Consider the following 19,276-nt stretch of genomic DNA (forward strand, 5'->3'; position numbering starts at 1 on the left):
TAAAGCTCTAAATAGATTTTTATCTAAGCATAAGGAATCGAAATATTAATGTTACTATTTTTGGTTTTTGCTATTAATTCTTAGGTCTGGTTTTCCATATACTTCCTTTTTGTTTTTATTTTGACATTGAGCTTAAGCGGTAATAAATACAGTTAGGTTAAATGACGAAATTTTCAGTTACAAAGTCGTTGCGGGTTCAGAATGTCTTCGTCTGAATCTAGCTCTGAATGTTGGCCCTATTAGTGTTAGCTTAGTAAATGTGTACTGGAATTAACGGCCATAGATTGTGTTCGTATAAAAGAGAATGGATTGGAGTTATCCATGCTGGTGCCACAAGTTGGAAGACCCCAAACGATTGTATTGCATGTTGAAGAAACGAAGGATCGGAATGTCGTCCAATGTTTAGGTTTTGCGCTTCTGTTCGAGCTGCTGCTGCGGCAGCTCCTCCTGCAGCTGCAGTATATGCTCCAGTGGCTGCGGCTTGCCATCCTTGTCAATTAGTGCTGGCTGCACGATGCCATCCCTGCGCAGCTGTTCGAGCAAGTTGACCAATTGCAGCGCCTCGTATTCCTTCTGCTCCTCGGACATGCCCTCGAGCGGATTGCGCTTGGGCTGCTCGACACAGCCCAGCACTGGATTGAAGGATTGCTGCTGCTGCTTATACTCCTCTGTGTCGCTGTCCTCACTGTCCGATGAGTAGTCGGCGCCGTCAATGCGCCGGCAGTCGAGCACGCCACGCTTAGCGAACAGCCCAGCCGCATTGCCATAACCCGTGTATTTGATCATGCGACCAACATCCTCCTTGCAGAGCACAAACAGCAGCTCAGCGGACAGGTCACGTAGGATCATTGCCGGCAGTGTGAGGAAGCGGCAGAGATGATTGCGCAGCTCATTGCCGATCTCTGGCCGTTTGCTGACATCCTTCAGCGGCGGCAATATCTCCTTTCGCAAATAGTGTCGCATGGTGCGATTGCTGCGCGCACACTTCACAAGCACCGTTAGCACTGGCGATAGCAGCTCATGGGAACTAGCCTCGGACTCCTGCTGGGCGAGTCCACTTCGCAGATAGTCCAATAGCACGGCCAGACCGCGCACGTTGCGCTTCTCAAAGCAGACAGCGCAACACTTCGCGTTGGCACTAACTGCTTCATTCTCTGTCCCCGTTTCGGCATTGCTGCATTTGACCATTAGCTCGGTTAGGCAGCTGCTAGAGATGTTGGTCAGCAAGTTGATGGCATGCGTGACAACAGCACGCTCCCGATCCGTGGAAAGATTGCCGAAGCGCAACAGCAGCTCGCGTAGCACGCCAGTCAAGTGAAGACTTTGAATTTCGTATTCGTTAGGACTCTTGTCCGGTGCACTGGTCACGGTAAACATAACCTTGAGCAGCTCGCAGATAATGTTCAGATGCTCCTCAGTGCCAGCTGTCGTAGCCGACTCGATCAACTTGTCGTCTAGCCAGTTGGTCATATAGGTCAGTCCATTGAGATCAATTTGTAGGCGTGTGCGCGCTGATGGCTCCAGTGCGGTGAGCAGAAACAATAGCTTCATATCATAGTATTCCAAGGTGCACGGATAGCGCGTCGCACACGATGTAGCGCTGCTCAAACGCTTCACAATCGCGTCGAGGCTGTGCTGACGCAGACACTGGCGACGACAGTCGGCGCTTTGATAAACCAAATTGCAGATACATTTCAAAGATTCGGCAATAACATCTGCCTCGGCATCGCTCAGAGTTAGTTGCGGCTGTGTTTCATCGTCGGTGCCGTTGCTGTTTTTGTTAGCATTGATTCGGGCCAGCGATAAAAGTGTGCCCAGCTCCTGTTCAATGTAGTGCGTCTGCAGGCTGAACTCGTCTCGGGTTAAAATGCGCACAGTGTTGAGGCATAGGGTGTGCATCGATGCTAAAGTCGCGTCATCGAGTATTCCAAATATGGCCAGCCACAGATCGTGCCACAGATTGTCGGTATGAAAGCTATCAAAGACCAGCAAATCCGCATTCTGCGGGCGGCAGCCACTCAACAATTATTAGTCACAGCTACAAAATTGTGGGTGGTGTTGGTGGTGTGTTGTCCTTACCTTTGTATTAAACTGGGTAAGTATGTCAGCGATGTTCACGGTTTCTTTACGCTCCAGTCGTTTCAGCTGCTCCGCATCCATGATGCTGACTTCAACAATTTCCCAGTGGTAATGTTTACTAATTGGATTTGAATATAACTCAATTGTGTTTGCATTCAATGTCAATAATGGACAAGTACTAAAATATACTTAAAAAAACTGCATAAAATACTAACAAAAAATTGCGATTTTATCAGTATGACCGTAAAGACCGAAAAAGAATACTGAAATAGTCAGCCGTGCCAGAAAAAATGCGGTTTATATTTAAATTCTCATTTTTTGAATTCCCATTTGGTTTTTTTTTTTTAATTATTGACAAATAAAAATGCATTAAAATTTAGATTTTGCTGTACATATAAATAAAGAATATATTTTATTACAAAAAATACATATTCAGTGTATACATTTATGCGTAGTGTATGTTTTCTTTTGATTGTGTAAAAATATAAATATATGTTTGTAGAAAATAATACGTAATATGTAAAAAGTTACCATTTGTGTTGGCTTACGTTTTTTTTTTTGTTTTGATTTAACTTATTTTTGTTAAATATTTTCTTCTTTTTTCTTAAATTTTTATAGTTTTCGTAGTTACATATTATAGTAGTCGAGAAATTCGACGGATCTACGACGACTATAGCAGATTGGATCCAATCTGACTGGCTTCCACTTCTTCTTTTTCTACAAAAATATGCACAAATGCAGAAAGAAAAAACGTTGAAAAGGGAAAAGAAAGAAAATAATAATAAACAATTAGAAATAAATGCTTTTAAATCATACACACATACACATATTAAAAAATATTCCAAAAAAAGAAGAGAATGAAAATAAATGTAAAGAAAATGAGAGTGCAAATAAAAATAAATTAACTCATCCATTCATCTTTGTAAATTTGCACTATTTTTAAAATAAAATTTTATAATTATGTATATGAATATGTAGAAACCAAATAATTTGTCGTATACTCCACATGCATGCATATATATATAAATATACGTATTTCTGTAGGTATATCAAATACGTTTAGGCCATTTGGCTGGCGCAGTCTTATATATGTATGTGTATGTATGTATGTTTGAATATATTAATATATATAAATATATATATGTGTGTATCTGATGGAACTGTCACCAGGTAAAACATGCATGTGCATGCATGCATGCATGCATATGAAGCTTACGACCGGATAGACAATGAAAGTTACATACATACATAACAGGAATATGTGTTGAGATTACATAAAGCAAAATAATATCAGAATACATTAATATAGATAAGTGTAAATAATATCTATATATACATGTAAATAGAAATCGATTTAGTTGGGAATGCGTTTTGAAAGCCTTGCAGCATGCATTTTTTTGTTTCTTTCCACTGGTTACTGGTCACTGGGCAGGCAGGCGCTTGAGCATTGTCTTTTTTTCTAATTCGTATCACTAGGAATGAGATTACGTTTGAGTAGAGCAACAGCGGTTTGAATGTCTGTATGTGTGAATATATGTGTATGTGTGAAGAGGCTTGTGTGTGTGTGTGTGCCAAGTACCAATAAATGTCAGACTGGATAAAGCTGGAGTCAGTCTATGATTAGACGAGCGGACCAAGCACAACACGAAGCTCGCATTGCCTATGATGAAAATTATATGCAGTTATAGTATAATGGGCAATAGAAATAGCGGTGTGATCAATAGCAGTACAGCTTACTCTCTCTCTCACACACACACACAAACCCACACACACATATGCATACATACACACACAACTACTACTACAACAACGGCAACAACAACAACATTAACAACAACAATTAATTGAAGCATAACTAAACTGGTGCACTGGCCGGCGGCTGTGGAACGGCTGCCGGTATAACATTCGGTATGGCAACAACACAAGCGCCAGCACGTGGAAACGACATGGGCGCCAGCTCATTCCAGCCATTGCGCACCGGATCGTATTCCTCGACGCTCTTCAATGCATGATTGCCATCGTAGCCGCCGACAACAATTAAACGATCGCCAAGCAAAGCACAGCCAATCGCATCGCGTCCCAGAGCCAGCGAACAAATCTGTTTACGATTGAAGGTAACAATAGACAATGTCAAAAGTCAATCAAATCAAAAAGAATTTACCAGAGTCCAAGTATCGTTAGCCGGATCGTAACGTTCAACGGTTTCGGTGCGACAGACCATGGGATTGCTAGCCGGGCAATCGTGACCTCCGAGAGCATAGAGAAAACCATTTGCGACAGTCACCTGTAGCAATCAATATAGTTAATGGAATTAATATAAGTGGTTACGAGATCCTCAATGGGCATGCTTACGCCAACGCCACCGCGTCGTCGATTCATTGGGGCGAGTAGGGTCCACTTGTTTGTGTGCGGATCATAGCATTCGATGGAGCGATGGCAAACGGATCCATCCCGCCCACCTACTGCATAGAGACGACCGCCTAGCACCGCAACACCGGCCGTTGAACGCATCGATGACATGGGCGCCACATAGCTCCAGGTGCGGGCGCTCGGATCCCAGCTGCGTATATATCGATTACATTATCTTGTTACAATTGGCAATGGGAAAAATATGATTTTACCGTTCAACCGTATTCAGATAGCTCCAGCCATCGTGACCTCCGACCGCATAGAGCGGACCCTCTAGCACAGCGACACCCAGCCCATGACGTGGCGTTGCCATTGGATTGAGTGGCACCCAGGCCATCGTATTCAAGTCGAGGCTCTCCACGGTATTCAAGGTCTTCAGACCATCGCGTCCGCCCACCAGAATTAGTTTGTCCTCCATGACAGCAGCGCCGAATTGCAAACGTCGACCGGTCATGTGCTTCCACGGCGTCCACTTGTCTAGACGCGGGCAGTAACTTTCAATTGTGATGGCGCCCTTGTGCGCATCCATGCCACCCACAGCCAGGAGTCGACCGACTGTCGATTTGCGGGGCGTTGTGCGTTCGGTGGCAATGCGTGAGCGACGCTCTGGCATTAGGTGCCATTTTAAGGCCTCCATCACAAGCTGTTGGCACTCATTGGTGGTACATACGTTCTCCACGTGATCCATTATGAAGACCGGCGTCAGCAATGGCAGCCGCACCAGAGCCAACAGCTCGCCAATGTGCTGCTCCCGATTGGGCGCATCGTGGCGCACCCACGACATCAGACTGTGGAAGACATCTTGCTCAGAGGGCACATTGAGATCATTGCTGCACAGCAGCTTGCCCAGTTGATCGGCGTTGAGCTGGAAGAACTCCTGATTTTGGCACACCTGCATAAAATACTGGCAGGTGTATGCCTGCGCCAGCCGTAACAGAGTCGTACAGCTTTGCTGTTCGGCAAAGAACGCAAAGCCCAGGCAGTTGGATGGATGCAGCTGGCGGGCCAAAAAATTGCAACAGGCTGTGACCACAGAGTTCAGCTGCAGCAGACAGGCCGTCGCCAGCAGCGTTTCCACCGTGTCCTCGCGCAGCTCAATATACCCCGTATAGCAATACTGTACAAGCAGCTGCAGTGCATCGCCATGCACCTCGCCTAGGGTAACGTCGTGCTCCGTGGTCTCGCGCAGCGATCCCGTAAACATTGCTGAAAAATATGAGCTCGAAGCAGATAGCACCAAGCGGTGAGCAGGCACTCTGAAAATATAAAATAAATTTCACTTTTTATTTGTTTTATTAAAACAAATTTATTTCGACTCCGTCGACTCAATAATCGTAAGATATGATAGTAAACGAAAATTAAAGCAATTTCAGATAGTAAACCTAGCAAACAGTGTAATCTTCAATTGAAAGACATGATAAAAATTTAATAATATGCAACAAATATGAATATTTAACTTTTTATCATTTAGTTGCAAATTGCATACGTTTTTACCACTGTACCGAGCACATCTCAATCACTCCGCCGCTCTCTTCAATATATATACCTCTCTCTTTCACACTGCCCTCAACAAGAGATCAATAGCTTGACTGAGAGGGAGAGAGCGAGTGCCTGGGTGAGCATGCAAGAGTGCAATTAGTGTCGTGTTTACTGTTGGAATTGCGTTGCTGCCTTGGGAAACGGGTGTGCGAACGGACACAAAGAACTAACTGGGCAGTATGAAAGAAGAAGGAAGAGTGCAGGGCATATTTATATGTACATATGCCGAATTGTGAATTGCTAATAAGTCAAATTGGTTGCTGGCGCTGCCTGGGAATGGACTGAGTGTGCAAAAATTGTCTTTATTTTGCGCATTACAACAACTTTCCATTCTTTGTATTTGGCTTGTCCGTCTGCTTGTTCACTTACCGTTTGCCATCGATGCCAGCGATGAGCACCACATCGCACAGCTGCTGGCTGTCTACATACAGCTGCATGCGCTTCAGTACGCTGTCCGCGTGATCGCGGCAGCGAAAGAACTCGTCCTGGCTGCCAGCTGAATTAAGGCTGACCAGGCTATAGTCTCTCGACAGTGATTCCAACGTATTTTCGGCTATCATCGATATGTGGCCCGATGTTGAGGCCGTCGAATCGCGACTGGGACTCTCCTTTTGGTTCACATTCACAGATGACATTTTTAGCTTATTTTTGTTTTTAAATTATATTTAAAATCCTTGTAACGGTTTCTTAGCTGCCCTCGTTGAGTTTGTCTTCCTTTTTAGTGCATGTCAATTCGTTGCGTGTTGCAATTGCAGCAGCAACAGCATCACCATCAGCAGCAGCAGCAGTAAATTTGCCAGCTTTCTTTTGTTTACGTTCGCGACTTAAGAAGCTCACGTCCGCGTTGCACTGCCTAGTTTGAATGACTGTGAGGCTCCTGATGTTGTTATGGCGCGTAGTAAGCTGTTGCTTTGTTTAGTTGCACTTGCATTTCTCGACTCGCACACACATATACAGGCACAGACGCAGACACACATGCAGACGCGTACACACATTCGCACACCAACTCCAACTATAACAGCGTTCAACCGTCGCGCCCGTTCGATGTCAACAAACAACTGCAAATTTAACAGCGACGCACGTACGAGCTGTCGCAGTCAGCGTCGCTGCTTCTGCCTCGTCGCGCAGACAAAGAACTTTTACTGCGTCCGGGAATTGAGCGCTGCTGCTGCTGTCGCCGCTGTCGCTGCTGCACTGCACTGCTTTGCTTTGCTTTGTTTTTATCCCTCGCACTGCTCTGACCAATGGACGATGGTTACTGCTGCTGCTGCTAGCTGCAAATGCAATTACACAGGAAACACATTTAAAATTAATGTCAATTGCGCACTGAAACTGAGTCCGTGACTAAGCATAATCCACACACTTACACTTATCAAAAAACTAACTACAGCTGTCTATTTATGTATTTCATTTGTCAAACGGCGGACCAACAATAACAAGAGCAGCAACAATAACAGCGTTTGATGTTTTCATTTTGCTTGCTATCGTCACTAGTTATGGCGTTGCCAACCAAAGCTCGACTGCTGGAGTTAACTGGACTTTGCATCGGCGTTACCACATCTATCGAAATTGATAGCATCGCAAACACATTTGAAATGAATGACAATTGTTAAACAAAACTGACGACGTGTCTAATCATAATCACACTATGGCAGACATGCATACTTATCAAATCTTTCTGCAGCTGCCTATGTATTTGATCAAACTAATAACAGCGTTTTATATTTTCATTTTGTTTGGTGTTGCCAGTCAAAGCTTGACTTTGCAGTCAACTCGAGGCTTTGTAACGGCGTTGCCATATTTATAAAACACTCGTCGTAAGTGCGCGATTTAATGGAGTCATTTGAAATTTGGTTGTCTGAGTATAATTTTCATTTATTGTTACTTCTTATAAATGTTTATATATACTCAGGGCTTATTTTATGGCTTGTGTAATTGGCTGAGGCAGACCAACTGTGAACTTGGATAGATTCTCTAAGAACTCAATATACAGGGCATGCTCGCGAGCAGTTGCCATGTCCGAAAGCTTTCTAGCAAATTCATGTGTAATACCCTTCTCTTCAAGCATTTCAAGAATCATGGTTTGTAAATTGTCATCAATAAGTGATGCATCAATGGTAAAACAGCTATCATTCCAACCGTGATTGTATAGCGATAGGTCCTGTATCTCAAATACTTCATTCTCCTGAGGCTGCTGATCTAACGACTCTGGTTCCACGTCTTCAAAGGCGCATGGCTTAAATACACAAAAAATGGAGAGCAGCAGATCATTTCTTCTGATTAGCACTTCAAATTTGGGCACACTACGCACTGGAGTCAGATCTCCAGTTTCATCATTGCGACGAGGTACACTTTTGCTAACATTAAAGAATATATTAATGCGTTCCTGGGGCGATTCTCTGATTAATTCCACTTTTGAGCCAGAAAAATGACCGGTGAAATTATCAATCATATATGGCGGCTCCAGTTGCAATTGGACACGGCGCTCCTCCAGTATTTCGCCTGTTACAAACTCAACCAAACTACGCTGCGTTGGGGTTAAACCGATTGGCGTCGCTTCTGCCTGCTTCTCCTCAACTGGTAATGGCTTCTTAAAGGCTTCACCTTTCAAATTTTGAAATTGATATGCGCTTATCGAAATGGGACGTTGGAATTTGGCGATGCGGCAATTGACAAATAAACTATGTCCCAAACGAAATACCTTAAGAGAGTTCGACATTTTTGAAAATAAAAACAAACGAAAAATTATATTTTCTTTATGTGTACGAAAAAGACTTTTTTCAGATAAGCCAGAAAATTTTGTAATGCTACAAGGCTAGCAAGTCAACGAATGATTTAGAGTTAGGCTTTACCCGTTGCTCGGATAAAACTCACTTAAAACTCCAGGCTTGCCCAGTAATTTGGTAAGGTGAGGTAAAAAATTGTTAATTTTGAGTACGATTATTTGAACTTTTTTAATTTCTATGTATCGATCATTATTCAGTTTTCAGTATTCCACTCTTCTTTCTTTCATTGTGTCTGCATGTGAGTGAGTGTTAAGGCCAGAATGTGAGTGTTAAGGCACGCACGCACCCACACATGGTGTAAGAAAGTTGTGGAGCGACAGAGTGGGAAGCAAGTTGATACAACAATTACATACATACATATATAACATACAAATAAATAACGTGTATGTATGCGATAAGTGCGTGTGTGTGCTCGTGAAATAAAGGAATGCTAATTAGTTGGGCGATGTATTGCGTTTCGGCGTCGATGGCGGCAAGTCCATTGTCTTGCACACCCAGCCCGATATATCAACATCCTCCACCTCCGCTTTACGTATCCATGGATGGCTCTAACAATGCCGATGTAAAAATAAATGTATATTAATAGTAACAACAACATGGGTGGAAATGAACTTTGTCTCACCAGCAACGTCTTGAGATCGGCCCGCTCATCCGGCTGCTTTTTGAGGCAAATGTCGACAAAGTCCTTGAACTCGCTGGAGAATATTTTGTGCTCCAGCTTAGGAGGCGGTTCGTTAACAATATAATCGAGAAGCTCAAATATTGCCATTACTTTTGGCTCCAGCACCGTTGGATTGCCATCGTCGGCATTATCTGCGAATATAGTCTCCAGCGTGGAGCTGTCCGGCGGTGGTATTGGATACATGCCGATTGCCATCTCAACCAGCGAAAGGCCAAGCGACCAAATGTCCGACTGAACCGAATAATGCGTGCCCTGAAGTCGTTCAGGCTGAAAAAACAAATTCAGCGTTCGATCTGTAAGAGTTTTATATATTTATAGTTTCAACTAACCGACATATAACTGCGCGTGCCGACGAATGAGTTGGCCATCGAATCGATTAGCTGACCCGAGACGCCGAAATCACAGATTTTGATCTCGCCGCTGCTGTTGACGAGTATGTTGCTTGGCTTAACATCCCGATGGATGATCGCATGCTTGTCCCGCAGATAGCTGAGTCCCTTCAGCACCGCCAACGTGATGCGCCCAAGTATTGATTCAGGTATGCGGCCGGCACGTTTCAATATGAGATCAAGAGAGCCGCCATCCATATATTCCATGCAAATGCTAATCTCGCCATCGCTGTAGAAGGCTCCATAGAAGCCAACAATGTGTGGAAAATTGCATTCGTGAAGGACTTTCAGTTCGCGCAGTATTTGTTTTTTAATCGCCGGTTTTACCTCCAGATGTATCAATTTCCTTGCCATTATCAAATGTGTGAGGGTGTGCCGCACTTTCATGACAACGCCGCCGTTGCCGGAGCCGAGTTCGCCCAACTTTTCCAGATCCTCCTCGGAGAGTTCGCCAATCTTTTCCTTTTGGCTGAGGAACACTTTGATTCGTTTTCGTTCCGTGTCGTCCATATCGAGGCCCTCCAATGTTTCCGTTAATGCATCGATGCTTGTTTTTGGTTTTCCCAGCAAACTATTTGTACTTTAATTTAACTTTTTAATGAATTTTTGCAGAACAAAACGAAAAGTTCTAACAGTTCGGATGGGGGTACTTTAAATGTATTAAGGACGCAGATGGATTTTACAAAATTTCTGCTCGCATTAGTACATACTCATATGTATATATCTATACATACACATACATGTACACATGCGTATATTTGCGAATGTAGGCGTTCTTTTGCGTGTTTATTCTTATGTGTTTGTAGTGTGTGCGTCACTTTGACAAGCAATAGCAATAACAATACGAACAACAACAAGAACAATAAACACAGATCTTTCTTTTTGCATTGTGGGCGGTTTGGAGGCATTAAAACAAAAAAACTTTCTGGGATTTCAAAATGTATATACAGAAATTAAAATCATATTTACTCTGTTCCCGATGCTGTTTTAAATGGTGGCGTTGGTGCCACCTGTGCGGCAGCAACAGTTGCATCCACGTTTACCGGTGGCAGCACTAAATTTAGTTTATTTTTCGACATCTTGGCACTGCTCCACAGCAAAAAAAAGTTGCTATCGGTCGTGGCTCACCGACGGTGCAAAGGGTGGGGAAGGTGGGAGGATTTCCGTTCAGCAGCAGTTACGGAGCGATTATGAAAATTGTGTAACTTGCTATATAAAGTGAATTAGTATTCGTTTTATTAGGATTTGATATTGCAGTTTTAGCCGGAAATTTCGCAAATGCTAATAATAGGGATGTAAGTACATAACATTTAACCGATTGTAGACTCAAATCGATTCATCGTAAATACCCATCGATTAAAAATTTAATTATCGATGTGAATGGCAAAAGCAAGCTGCAATTTATTGTTGTTTAAAACGGTAAACACAAAACGTGACCTTGCACTTTATTACGCAGTGCCCACGAATTGTGGCGTCCAGAAATGAAGGATTTGATGGTGCCGGCGAACGGCGCCAGTAACGAGTCAAGGATCATCAACACAGATTCTCACAAAGATGCGATGCTTGGTTTCGCACTCAACCTGCCGGATGAACAGCAGGACAGCGCTGTGATGCAGCTGCAGGCAGTAACTGAGGAACAGAAGCACAATAATAATAATAATAATAATAATAAGAATAATCAAAACAATAATAATAGTAACAAAAGCAATGGCGATATATTGCCAGCTGCGGTGGCGTCATCACAATTGCCTGAATGCTATCAATTTGACGCAGACGCCGCTGCTGCAGCCTCAGAGCTGGTTAACGTGGCTAACAAGGACTGTGACTCATTGGCTAAACTGGCCTACAATCTATATCGATTGGCCAAGGAGGATCACATCGTTATCGACCGGTAAATGCATTTTGTCTTATATTTATGCAAGACTAACATATTTTATGTAATCCACAGCAAGCGAAACGAGGTCGTGCGGACGGATGCAATGACTAACCAAAAGACCATCTATCGTTGCATGGATCCCGTAGGCATGGGCATGCAGCCGGCAGGTAACAGTCGCCCAACGGTGATGTCAACGTCAACTTCAACGTCTGCAAGAGTGAGCGGCTCACGAAAACGTACGGCTCCGAGTGTTGCAGCAACCTCGAAGAGAACGCCTGTGATCGCGGCGCCGAGCGGCACTACGAACAGTGCTATGAGTGAGCCAACTCCAGCAGCAGATGCAGATTCAATGCTGCGCACGCGATCTGGGCGCATAATTCGGGCCGCCTTGCCGCAGTCGGCAACATCAGCTGCACGGGAAACGTTGGGTTTACTTGTGGCCGATTTGCGTGACAAGGATTATCGTGCACCAGTAACAACTGCCGTTGCACCGTCCATTACCACAGTTGAGGAACCGGCGCCCAAGGAGCGTGCTGTGCCACAGAATGCAATTTGTCCGGGTTGCAATAAGATATTTCTGGGTCGTCGTTTGCAGCGCCATTACGTCAAGTACCCTGACCATATGCCCAGTGTGCTCGCCCATCGGCAGCAGCAGCAGCAGCAGCAGCAGCAATTACAACAGCAGCAGCAGCAGCAATTGGCCCAGAGTAATGGACCGACACTGTTTGGACTTTTGACCGGCCAACTGCAACGACACGGTCATCTGAGCGAGGAACAACGAGCCGATCTCTTTCTGCATGAGCTAAACGATTTTGTGGAGCAGCTGCAGTTGCGCAGCACACGGCTCATACGGAACACTTCGGGTTCGCATTTTGTGAATGCACGCATAGCACGTGTGCTGGGCATACCCGAGGGTCAGTACGCGCTGGATATGTCGGCAATGGAATCGGCGCAGGCGCCCACACCAGAGCCGGAGGTGCAGCAGCTGTTGCATGCGAGTGCTGTGGCAAGTGCACGCAATCTGGTCGATTATCCGGGGCTCAGCATGTCGCTAGATGATACGCTGACCGATGAAGCGGCTCAACGATTAAACTTGTCTGCTGGTGGCAAATTGTTGCCACCATCCGAAGAGAGTCTGTTGCGCAATGTTGGCGATGATCTGATGCCGCCCCCAGTGGCCGTGGCCCCACCCGCCGTTGGCCATGCGGCGGTTGCAATGCTGCCACACTACGATCACGCCAGCGACAATGCCGTCGAGGCGCTCAGCATGAAAGAGACGCCCAATGCGGCTATTTTAGATCTCAATGTTGATTTCTTCAAATTTAATAACAATTAGTCAAATGCAAATGAAAATGAAATTTACATATATCTGTTTGCAAATGCCTTTATTTAATATATTTTGTATTGTAATTAGAATGTGAATAGTATGAATAATTGATGGATAAGATATATAAAATGAATCTCAGCATGAAATGTACCTTAAATCTCTAAGCACTAGAGACAAAATATTAGACTTAAAGTAAAGTTTGTATTAGCCTTAAGCGAAAGGCTCAATTATGAGAGCATCTATGAAAATTGTATACATACACTGATGAATTGAAGACACTTCAGCTGAATCTTTATACACAGATCTTTCTGGTTAAAGCATTTCTTAGTGTGTTCCATGAAATCCTCACTAGATTTCGATTTTTCGTGTTAATAAACAATCAGTTACACGTTTCAGCTAAATATAGAATCCGATCAGAGCAGATTACAATTTATTTGATTTCTAGCAAGGTTTTCGCACTAAATTATTGCGCTGCCAATCCAAATCTGAATCCAAATCCAAATCCAATCTCGAGAGGCAGTAAATTATGTCGCGCAGTGCTTGCTGCGATTTGTTTTTGTTTTCGTTTGTTTTAAGACGTTTTTCGCTCTAGTTTTTAGTTTTCTGCTTTCATTTTTGTTATTGTTTGGATTATGTACTCGTATTTTATGCTCTCAGCTATTTTTGGAGCAACAGCATGTGAATGTGGTCGGCCATTGTTGACAGCTTGTGGCATGGAACTGGATGCGCTGCTATCTATGGGACATGGAGGAGTGACTGCATGCGTTGCAATACTTTTGTAACGTCTGTCGACTCCTTGGGCAAATATAGCCCCCTCGGTCACGCCCCGCGGTCGGCGATGTGCATTAAGCGGCATTTGCCGTGGCTGCAATTCAATTTGGCATATTTGCCAAGGGTCAATATGATTAGGGCTGATGAGCTGCGATTGGATCGAAGTGTTCGACCAACTAACTATAAATGGAGCTTGCGTGCCGAGCCGTGCAGTTAGTTGCAACATGAGATTCCACGCGGATAGAAAAGTGCAACGGCTCCATCTAGCGGCCAGTAGACAGCAACACAACCACAAGCAGAGTCACAGCCACAGTGATGACTCCATTGATGAGGAGCAAACCATGTGCAGCCGCGAAGCAGCCAAGAAGAGCATTAAGTATTATCTGCGGAACAGCTCGTTGCATGGCCTCAAGTATATAGCCGAAGAGAGCATCACCATACCAGAGCGGTAAGTCCGATTCGTATAATGCTTATATATCAGCATAGCTGGCGGGCGTAGTCAAACAAGTTGAGATCACCAATTAGAGTGAGAGAATGGGATAGTGGTTGGGAGAGAGAGAGAGTAAGAGAGGGAATGTGTGAGTAAGAGAGAGAGAAAGAGGGTGAGAGAGGTAGATAGATATGGAAAAGAAAGATGGAGAAGATATGTAGACAGATAATTAACGCGATAGAGCTAGAAAGAAAGAGAGAGAGAGAAAGAGAGAGACAGACGTAGGAAAAGAGGGAGTAAGACAGATAAAGAGAGAGTGAGAGGGATTGTGAGTAAGAAAAATAGAGAGAGTGATTGAGAGAGACAGAGACGAAAAGAGAGAGAGTGAGAGATAGATAGAAAAGAGGATAAGAGATAGGAGATTGAGATAAAGAGAGAGAGAGAGAGAGAGAGAGAGTTTATGAATGCGAATGATTAAAAAAAAAGGAGAATAAGTAACGAAGGGAGAGTGAGAGAGGAAGTATGAAGATAATTCAAAGAGAGAGACAGAGAGAGAGAGAGAGATACTTACAAAGAGTAAGGAAACATGAGTATATCATTAGAGCAAGATCGTGCGCAGATATCAATTTCATACATGCTTATATATAGTGTTCACATATAGAATAAGATCCTGAGCAATACAACTGTATTCAAAGATAACAATCCGTTGATTCTGTCAGTGTTTTCTTTGGCATATCCTTTGTGCTGGTCGTCATTCTGTCGGGCTTCTTCATATCGAACATTTACATCAAGTGGAGCGCCTCGCCCATCATCATCTCGACGAGCGCCAAGCAGCAGCTGACGAGCAACATTCCCTTTCCGGCTATAACCATATGCAATCTCAATCAGGCGCTGCGAAGTCGGGTTCAGCGCATTTCCAGGTAAGATATAAGCGGAAGGTAAGCAGAAGCTGTGCCACCTGGTGAATGACATCTTCAGTTCCCTTCCTTCCGTTCCTTTTTCCCTTTCGTTTTCGTTTAGCACCAGCAAAAACTATTCGTTGCTCATGAACCTGTGCAGCAGGGATTATGACCAGACCATCACGTACATTGGCACCTGGACCTACTTTAAGGCGCTGCTGGTGGAGGTGGCTCAGCCATGCGATCAGATGCTGCTCCACTGCAGTTTCGGCGCACGCAAGGAGATCTGCTCCACGATTTTCAATTCAATATTGACCGACGACGGGCTCTGCTGCACGTTCAATGCGCTGGATCCCATCTATTTGTTTCGCAACTATACGGACGACGTGCGCATCGAGCCGGCGACAGAGAATTCAATATTCAAGGCCATCAACTGGACTCCAGAGTCAGGCTATGCCAAGAACCTGCCAGAATTCTATTATCCCCGAACATCTGGCGGCACGGGCAGCCGCATGGGACTGACCGTCGTCTTGAATGCCTCGACCGAAGAATATTACTGCACCAAGTCCATGGGCAATGGGTTCAAGGTGTGTGATTCTCCATTAAGGATATCTCTCTCTCTCTCTCTTTCTCTAGCCATCTCTCTTGTTCTCTCTCTGTCCTCTTCTCTTTCCCAATCTTTCCTTGTCGCTTTCTCGACCTCTCTCTCTCTCTCTCTCTCTCTTTCTCTCTCTCAGGTTTGTCTCTTACTGCATGTAAATGTTGAAGAGTTATGACTAGCGGCTCTCTGTCTTTCTTTCTCTCATTCTCTCTTCTTTTCTCTATTCCCTTTCCCTCTGTTTGTCTCTTTCTATTTCTCTTTCTCCCTCTGCCTTTTCTTTTGCCTTTTTTACTCTCTTTTTTTCTTGCTCTTACTCATTCTCTCGCTCTCTTTTTACCTCTTCATATTTTTGTCTCTCTTTGCCTTTCGCTTTCTCCCTCTTTCTGTTTGCATCTCTCTCCCTCTCTCTATAATTCTGTCTAACTCTCTTCTGCGTTGCTCTTTCTCTCTCTATCAACTCCTCGCGCTCACTGCCTTTACCTCGCTCACACTCATTTCTCCTCTTCTCTATCACCCCCTCCCCTCCCTGCAGGTGCTAGTGCATAATCCCGCAGAGCTGCCCAAGGTGAGCAACTATGGGTTTGTGGTCAGTGCTGGGCGGGAGGCACGCATACCCATCGAGCCGGTCTACGAGGATGCCACGCCCAGCATACGGTCGATCAAGAAGGCGGTGCGGCGCTGCCTCTTCTCGGATGAGAACGATCTGTCCTACTATCGCACCTACTCGCGCAAGAACTGTGAGCTGGAGTGCGAGGCGAAGCTGCTGCTGCGCGAATGCAGCTGTGTGCTCTACTATTTGCCCAGGATTGATCCGGCCGCCCGTGTCTGTGGGCCCAATGACAACAATTGCACGAATCGGGTGCAGACGGAGATCGAGTCGTCGAAGACGAATCTGTCCTGTGAGAACTGTTGGCCGGGCTGCTTTGAGCTCACCTACAAGTCGGTAATGAGCAGCTCAACGATTGTCGCCGGTCCCAGCTATCAGAACGGGGAACAGCTGCCGGAGCATCTCTTCAACACCAGCCGCACCGGCGAGGTCAACGAGCTGGCCATACTCCACTTCTACTATCTGACCAATAACTTTCGCAGCACAACCAAATCTGAGATGTTTGGCTTCACCGAGTTTCTGTGTGAGTCCAGCTGATCTTTTCTCTGCTTCGCATGGCGCTCAGTCATGTGTTGTCTTGCAGCCAATACGGGTGGTCTGCTCGGCCTGTTCATGGGCTTCAGCATCTTCTCCGTGATCGAGATCGTCTACTATGTGACAATGCGTCCCTTCTGCGCCTCTCGGACGCTACACGAGCGACGGCGGCGCAGGCAGGCGGAGCTGCTGTGGCTGACGCCGGTGCATCAGAGGCGACGCATCAACGTGCAACGTCCGCCGCCGTACAGCCAGCTGGGCAAAGCGAAGGCTGTCGATGGCTCAAAGATGAAGCAAACTCTGTGGCAGACGCTGCGCGCTGGCCGCGATCCGATCGTCTATCCCTATTTGGATTAGGATGTTGTTTTCTGCACGCTTTATGGCCCTTCGAGTGCAGCGGACGTGGCCGCAAGCTGAATAAATAAACCAAGGCACACATTGGCTGTGGGGCCAATGAACGTGCCCGAGGGGCACTGGGCCATGGGGCGGGCCATGGGGCGAGCCATGGGGCGAGCCATGGGGCTTACCGGAAGCGCTGCGCCCCATGCTGAGCATTTCAAGTTGGCTATCAAATGGCGCTAATCGCTAATCGCTAACCGCTAATCACCACGCGACTTCAATTTCAATTTCAATTTCAACAACAACATTTTAAAATCAAAAAAGTTTCTCTAGACCAGCAATTTGCTGGCTTAGCTGACTTTGTCATCCGGCTTGTAATTCAATACGAGCAGCAAGCCTATCTAACTGGAGCCCACCTTGAGTCGAAGGGTCAGCTCTGGGCTTAACTGCAGATACAACTATTGAAAGCTGTTACGACTCGTAGTTACTCTGTGCCAAGTTTGAATATGAATTCAAATTGGTTTCTGCCTTTGGTTATTTATGCTCAAAGCTTGCATTTATGAGAATCGCAGAGTAGAGCGAGTGCAGAAAACAAGCAAGTGAGTCTTGCTGCTGATGATATGTTCTGTGTTCTGCTAGGTTGTGCAGCTGAGCAACTATGAATCAAGTTGTATATAGCTTGAGGCGTGGCAAATGCCTTAAATAATTTTGCATTGAAATCCCTTTCATGATCTAGTTTTTAACTCAAATATATATTATATATTAAGTGAGATATGATCAAGTGATATCACGCTTTATGTATCAAAGCTTCCAGCAAATCTAGTTTGAATATCAGACATATATATATTTAACAGCTATAGAACTCATATCAGATCTGCTTGATGTGTTTGAGCCATTTGAGAGCGTATTTCGAGTGCGTTTTCTGCGCAATTGGCTTGTAGACATTTTTGGCTTTTGGCTTTTGTGTGTCAGTTGTAAATTAATGGATAGAAATTTTCTGCTTTTTTTTTTGTTGCGTCGCTTAACCATCGAATGTTTTGTCTAGCTGTTGGGGCGTGAGGCGGTAGCGGGCGGCTCTGCGCTGTGGGCCACAAACGAAAATGGCAACTGGCGTTGGCTAAAAATGTCGCACTGATGTCACACGCTGTTGGCAAAGTGCGTTGTAACTATGTGAGAGAGCGGCACACACACACACACACACACACACACACACACACACACACACACACACACACACACACACACACACACACACACACACACACACACACACACACACACACACACACACACACACACACACACACACACACACACACACACACACACACACACACACACACACACACACGCTTGCACGTACGCATAATGGCAACAGCAATAAGAAGTTTTATGACACAGGCGCGTCTCCAAGCTCGTGTCTCTGAGTGGCAAGTGTCACAAGTTGCGCCCTCGTCAATGTCAAGTGGTCCAAGTGGCCAAGTGGCCAAGTGGCACCACTAAAATTCCACAGGCACATAGCTAAGTGGCCATATGTGTGTGTGAGGCTGGGCATGGGCCTAGGCATAGTTATTGGCTGCCAGCTGGAAAATCTCAAATCGCGCCCAGTTTTAGCGTCAATTCCTAGCGTCATAAGCGGCGTATGCGCGATCAACGAACACCAGCAGCAGCGGCAGAGCTGTGAATGTAAACAAACAAATGCTGTGGCAGCCATTTGAAGGTGTGTGTGTGCGTGTGTGCTAGCTGGCCTTTTACACATTCGTTTTATGTAGTTTCTTGCCCTGCTTTTATATTTTCGTTAGCTGTGATTCATTCACACCACAGCATCCAGCAGCAGCAGCAGCAGCAGCAGCACCGCAACAACTACAACAACGAACGGCATGTGGTGGCAGAGCTCTGGAATGGACTTTTGACGTGGCCAACCCAGCAGCCAGCCACGAGACATCAGTCGACGCTTGCCAGATGCTCTACCAAATGAGAGCCAACACAAAAATCTTTTCAAAAATCA

The 19,276-nt window shown here is 45.2% G+C and overlaps 6 protein-coding genes across 8 annotated transcripts; 2 read left to right on the forward strand and 4 right to left on the reverse strand.

Annotated features, from left to right (window-relative positions):
• Positions 1–36: 36 nt before the first annotated feature.
• Positions 37–2,246, reverse strand: LOC111598278 (synembryn). Its single transcript, XM_023313456.2, has 2 exons — positions 2,080–2,246; positions 37–2,001 (listed from the first exon to the last, which is right to left on the reverse strand). Exons 1-2 carry the CDS (start codon positions 2,158–2,160, stop codon positions 403–405), a joined length of 1,680 nt encoding a protein of 559 aa, XP_023169224.2. The 5' UTR covers positions 2,161–2,246; the 3' UTR covers positions 37–402.
• Positions 2,247–2,545: 299 nt separating this feature from the next.
• On the reverse strand, positions 2,546–7,560 carry LOC111598352 (kelch-like protein 5). Of its 2 annotated transcripts, none has more exons than XM_023313559.2 (7): positions 7,395–7,560; positions 6,397–7,301; positions 4,701–5,744; positions 4,432–4,639; positions 4,241–4,363; positions 3,941–4,177; positions 2,546–2,796 (listed from the first exon to the last, which is right to left on the reverse strand). In XM_023313559.2, the coding sequence occupies exons 2-7, from the start codon at positions 6,660–6,662 to the stop codon at positions 2,707–2,709; spliced, it is 1,968 nt and encodes a 655-aa protein (XP_023169327.2). In that variant the 5' UTR covers positions 6,663–7,301; positions 7,395–7,560; the 3' UTR covers positions 2,546–2,706. The 2 variants fall into 2 exon arrangements, with proteins under 2 accessions (XP_023169327.2, XP_023169329.2); XM_023313561.2 differs by lacking the exon at positions 2,546–2,796 and adding an exon at positions 3,066–3,551.
• A 382-nt stretch (positions 7,561–7,942) lies between these two features.
• Positions 7,943–8,746, reverse strand: LOC111598242 (conserved regulator of innate immunity protein 3-like). Its single transcript, XM_023313406.2, has one exon. It carries the CDS (start codon positions 8,744–8,746, stop codon positions 7,943–7,945), a length of 804 nt encoding a protein of 267 aa, XP_023169174.1.
• Positions 8,223–11,197, reverse strand: LOC111598354 (dual specificity mitogen-activated protein kinase kinase dSOR1). 2 transcript variants are annotated; one of them, XM_023313564.2, is made up of 4 exons: positions 10,854–11,197; positions 9,825–10,455; positions 9,436–9,762; positions 8,223–9,361 (listed from the first exon to the last, which is right to left on the reverse strand). In XM_023313564.2, the coding sequence occupies exons 1-4, from the start codon at positions 10,961–10,963 to the stop codon at positions 9,248–9,250; spliced, it is 1,182 nt and encodes a 393-aa protein (XP_023169332.1). In that variant the 5' UTR covers positions 10,964–11,197; the 3' UTR covers positions 8,223–9,247. The 2 variants fall into 2 exon arrangements, with proteins under 2 accessions (XP_023169332.1, XP_023169331.1); XM_023313563.2 differs by having other exon boundaries at positions 9,825–10,464; positions 10,854–11,196.
• Positions 11,198–11,282: 85 nt separating this feature from the next.
• LOC111598353 (putative uncharacterized protein DDB_G0288537) lies at positions 11,283–13,504 on the forward strand. Its single transcript, XM_023313562.2, has 2 exons — positions 11,283–11,775; positions 11,833–13,504. The coding sequence occupies exons 1-2, from the start codon at positions 11,366–11,368 to the stop codon at positions 13,094–13,096; spliced, it is 1,674 nt and encodes a 557-aa protein (XP_023169330.2). The 5' UTR covers positions 11,283–11,365; the 3' UTR covers positions 13,097–13,504.
• Positions 13,505–13,710: 206 nt separating this feature from the next.
• On the forward strand, positions 13,711–17,634 carry LOC111598302 (pickpocket protein 28). Its single transcript, XM_023313490.2, has 5 exons — positions 13,711–14,306; positions 15,008–15,208; positions 15,309–15,774; positions 16,321–16,918; positions 16,979–17,634. Exons 1-5 carry the CDS (start codon positions 14,002–14,004, stop codon positions 17,284–17,286), a joined length of 1,878 nt encoding a protein of 625 aa, XP_023169258.1. The 5' UTR covers positions 13,711–14,001; the 3' UTR covers positions 17,287–17,634.
• Positions 17,635–19,276: the final 1,642 nt, after the last annotated feature.

The sequence above is a fragment of the Drosophila hydei genome, unplaced genomic scaffold (assembly GCF_003285905.1).
Source record: "Drosophila hydei strain 15085-1641.00,03,60 unplaced genomic scaffold, DhydRS2 tig00000131-arrow-arrow-pilon, whole genome shotgun sequence".
In the NCBI taxonomy this organism is placed as follows: Eukaryota; Metazoa; Arthropoda; class Insecta; order Diptera; family Drosophilidae; genus Drosophila; species Drosophila hydei.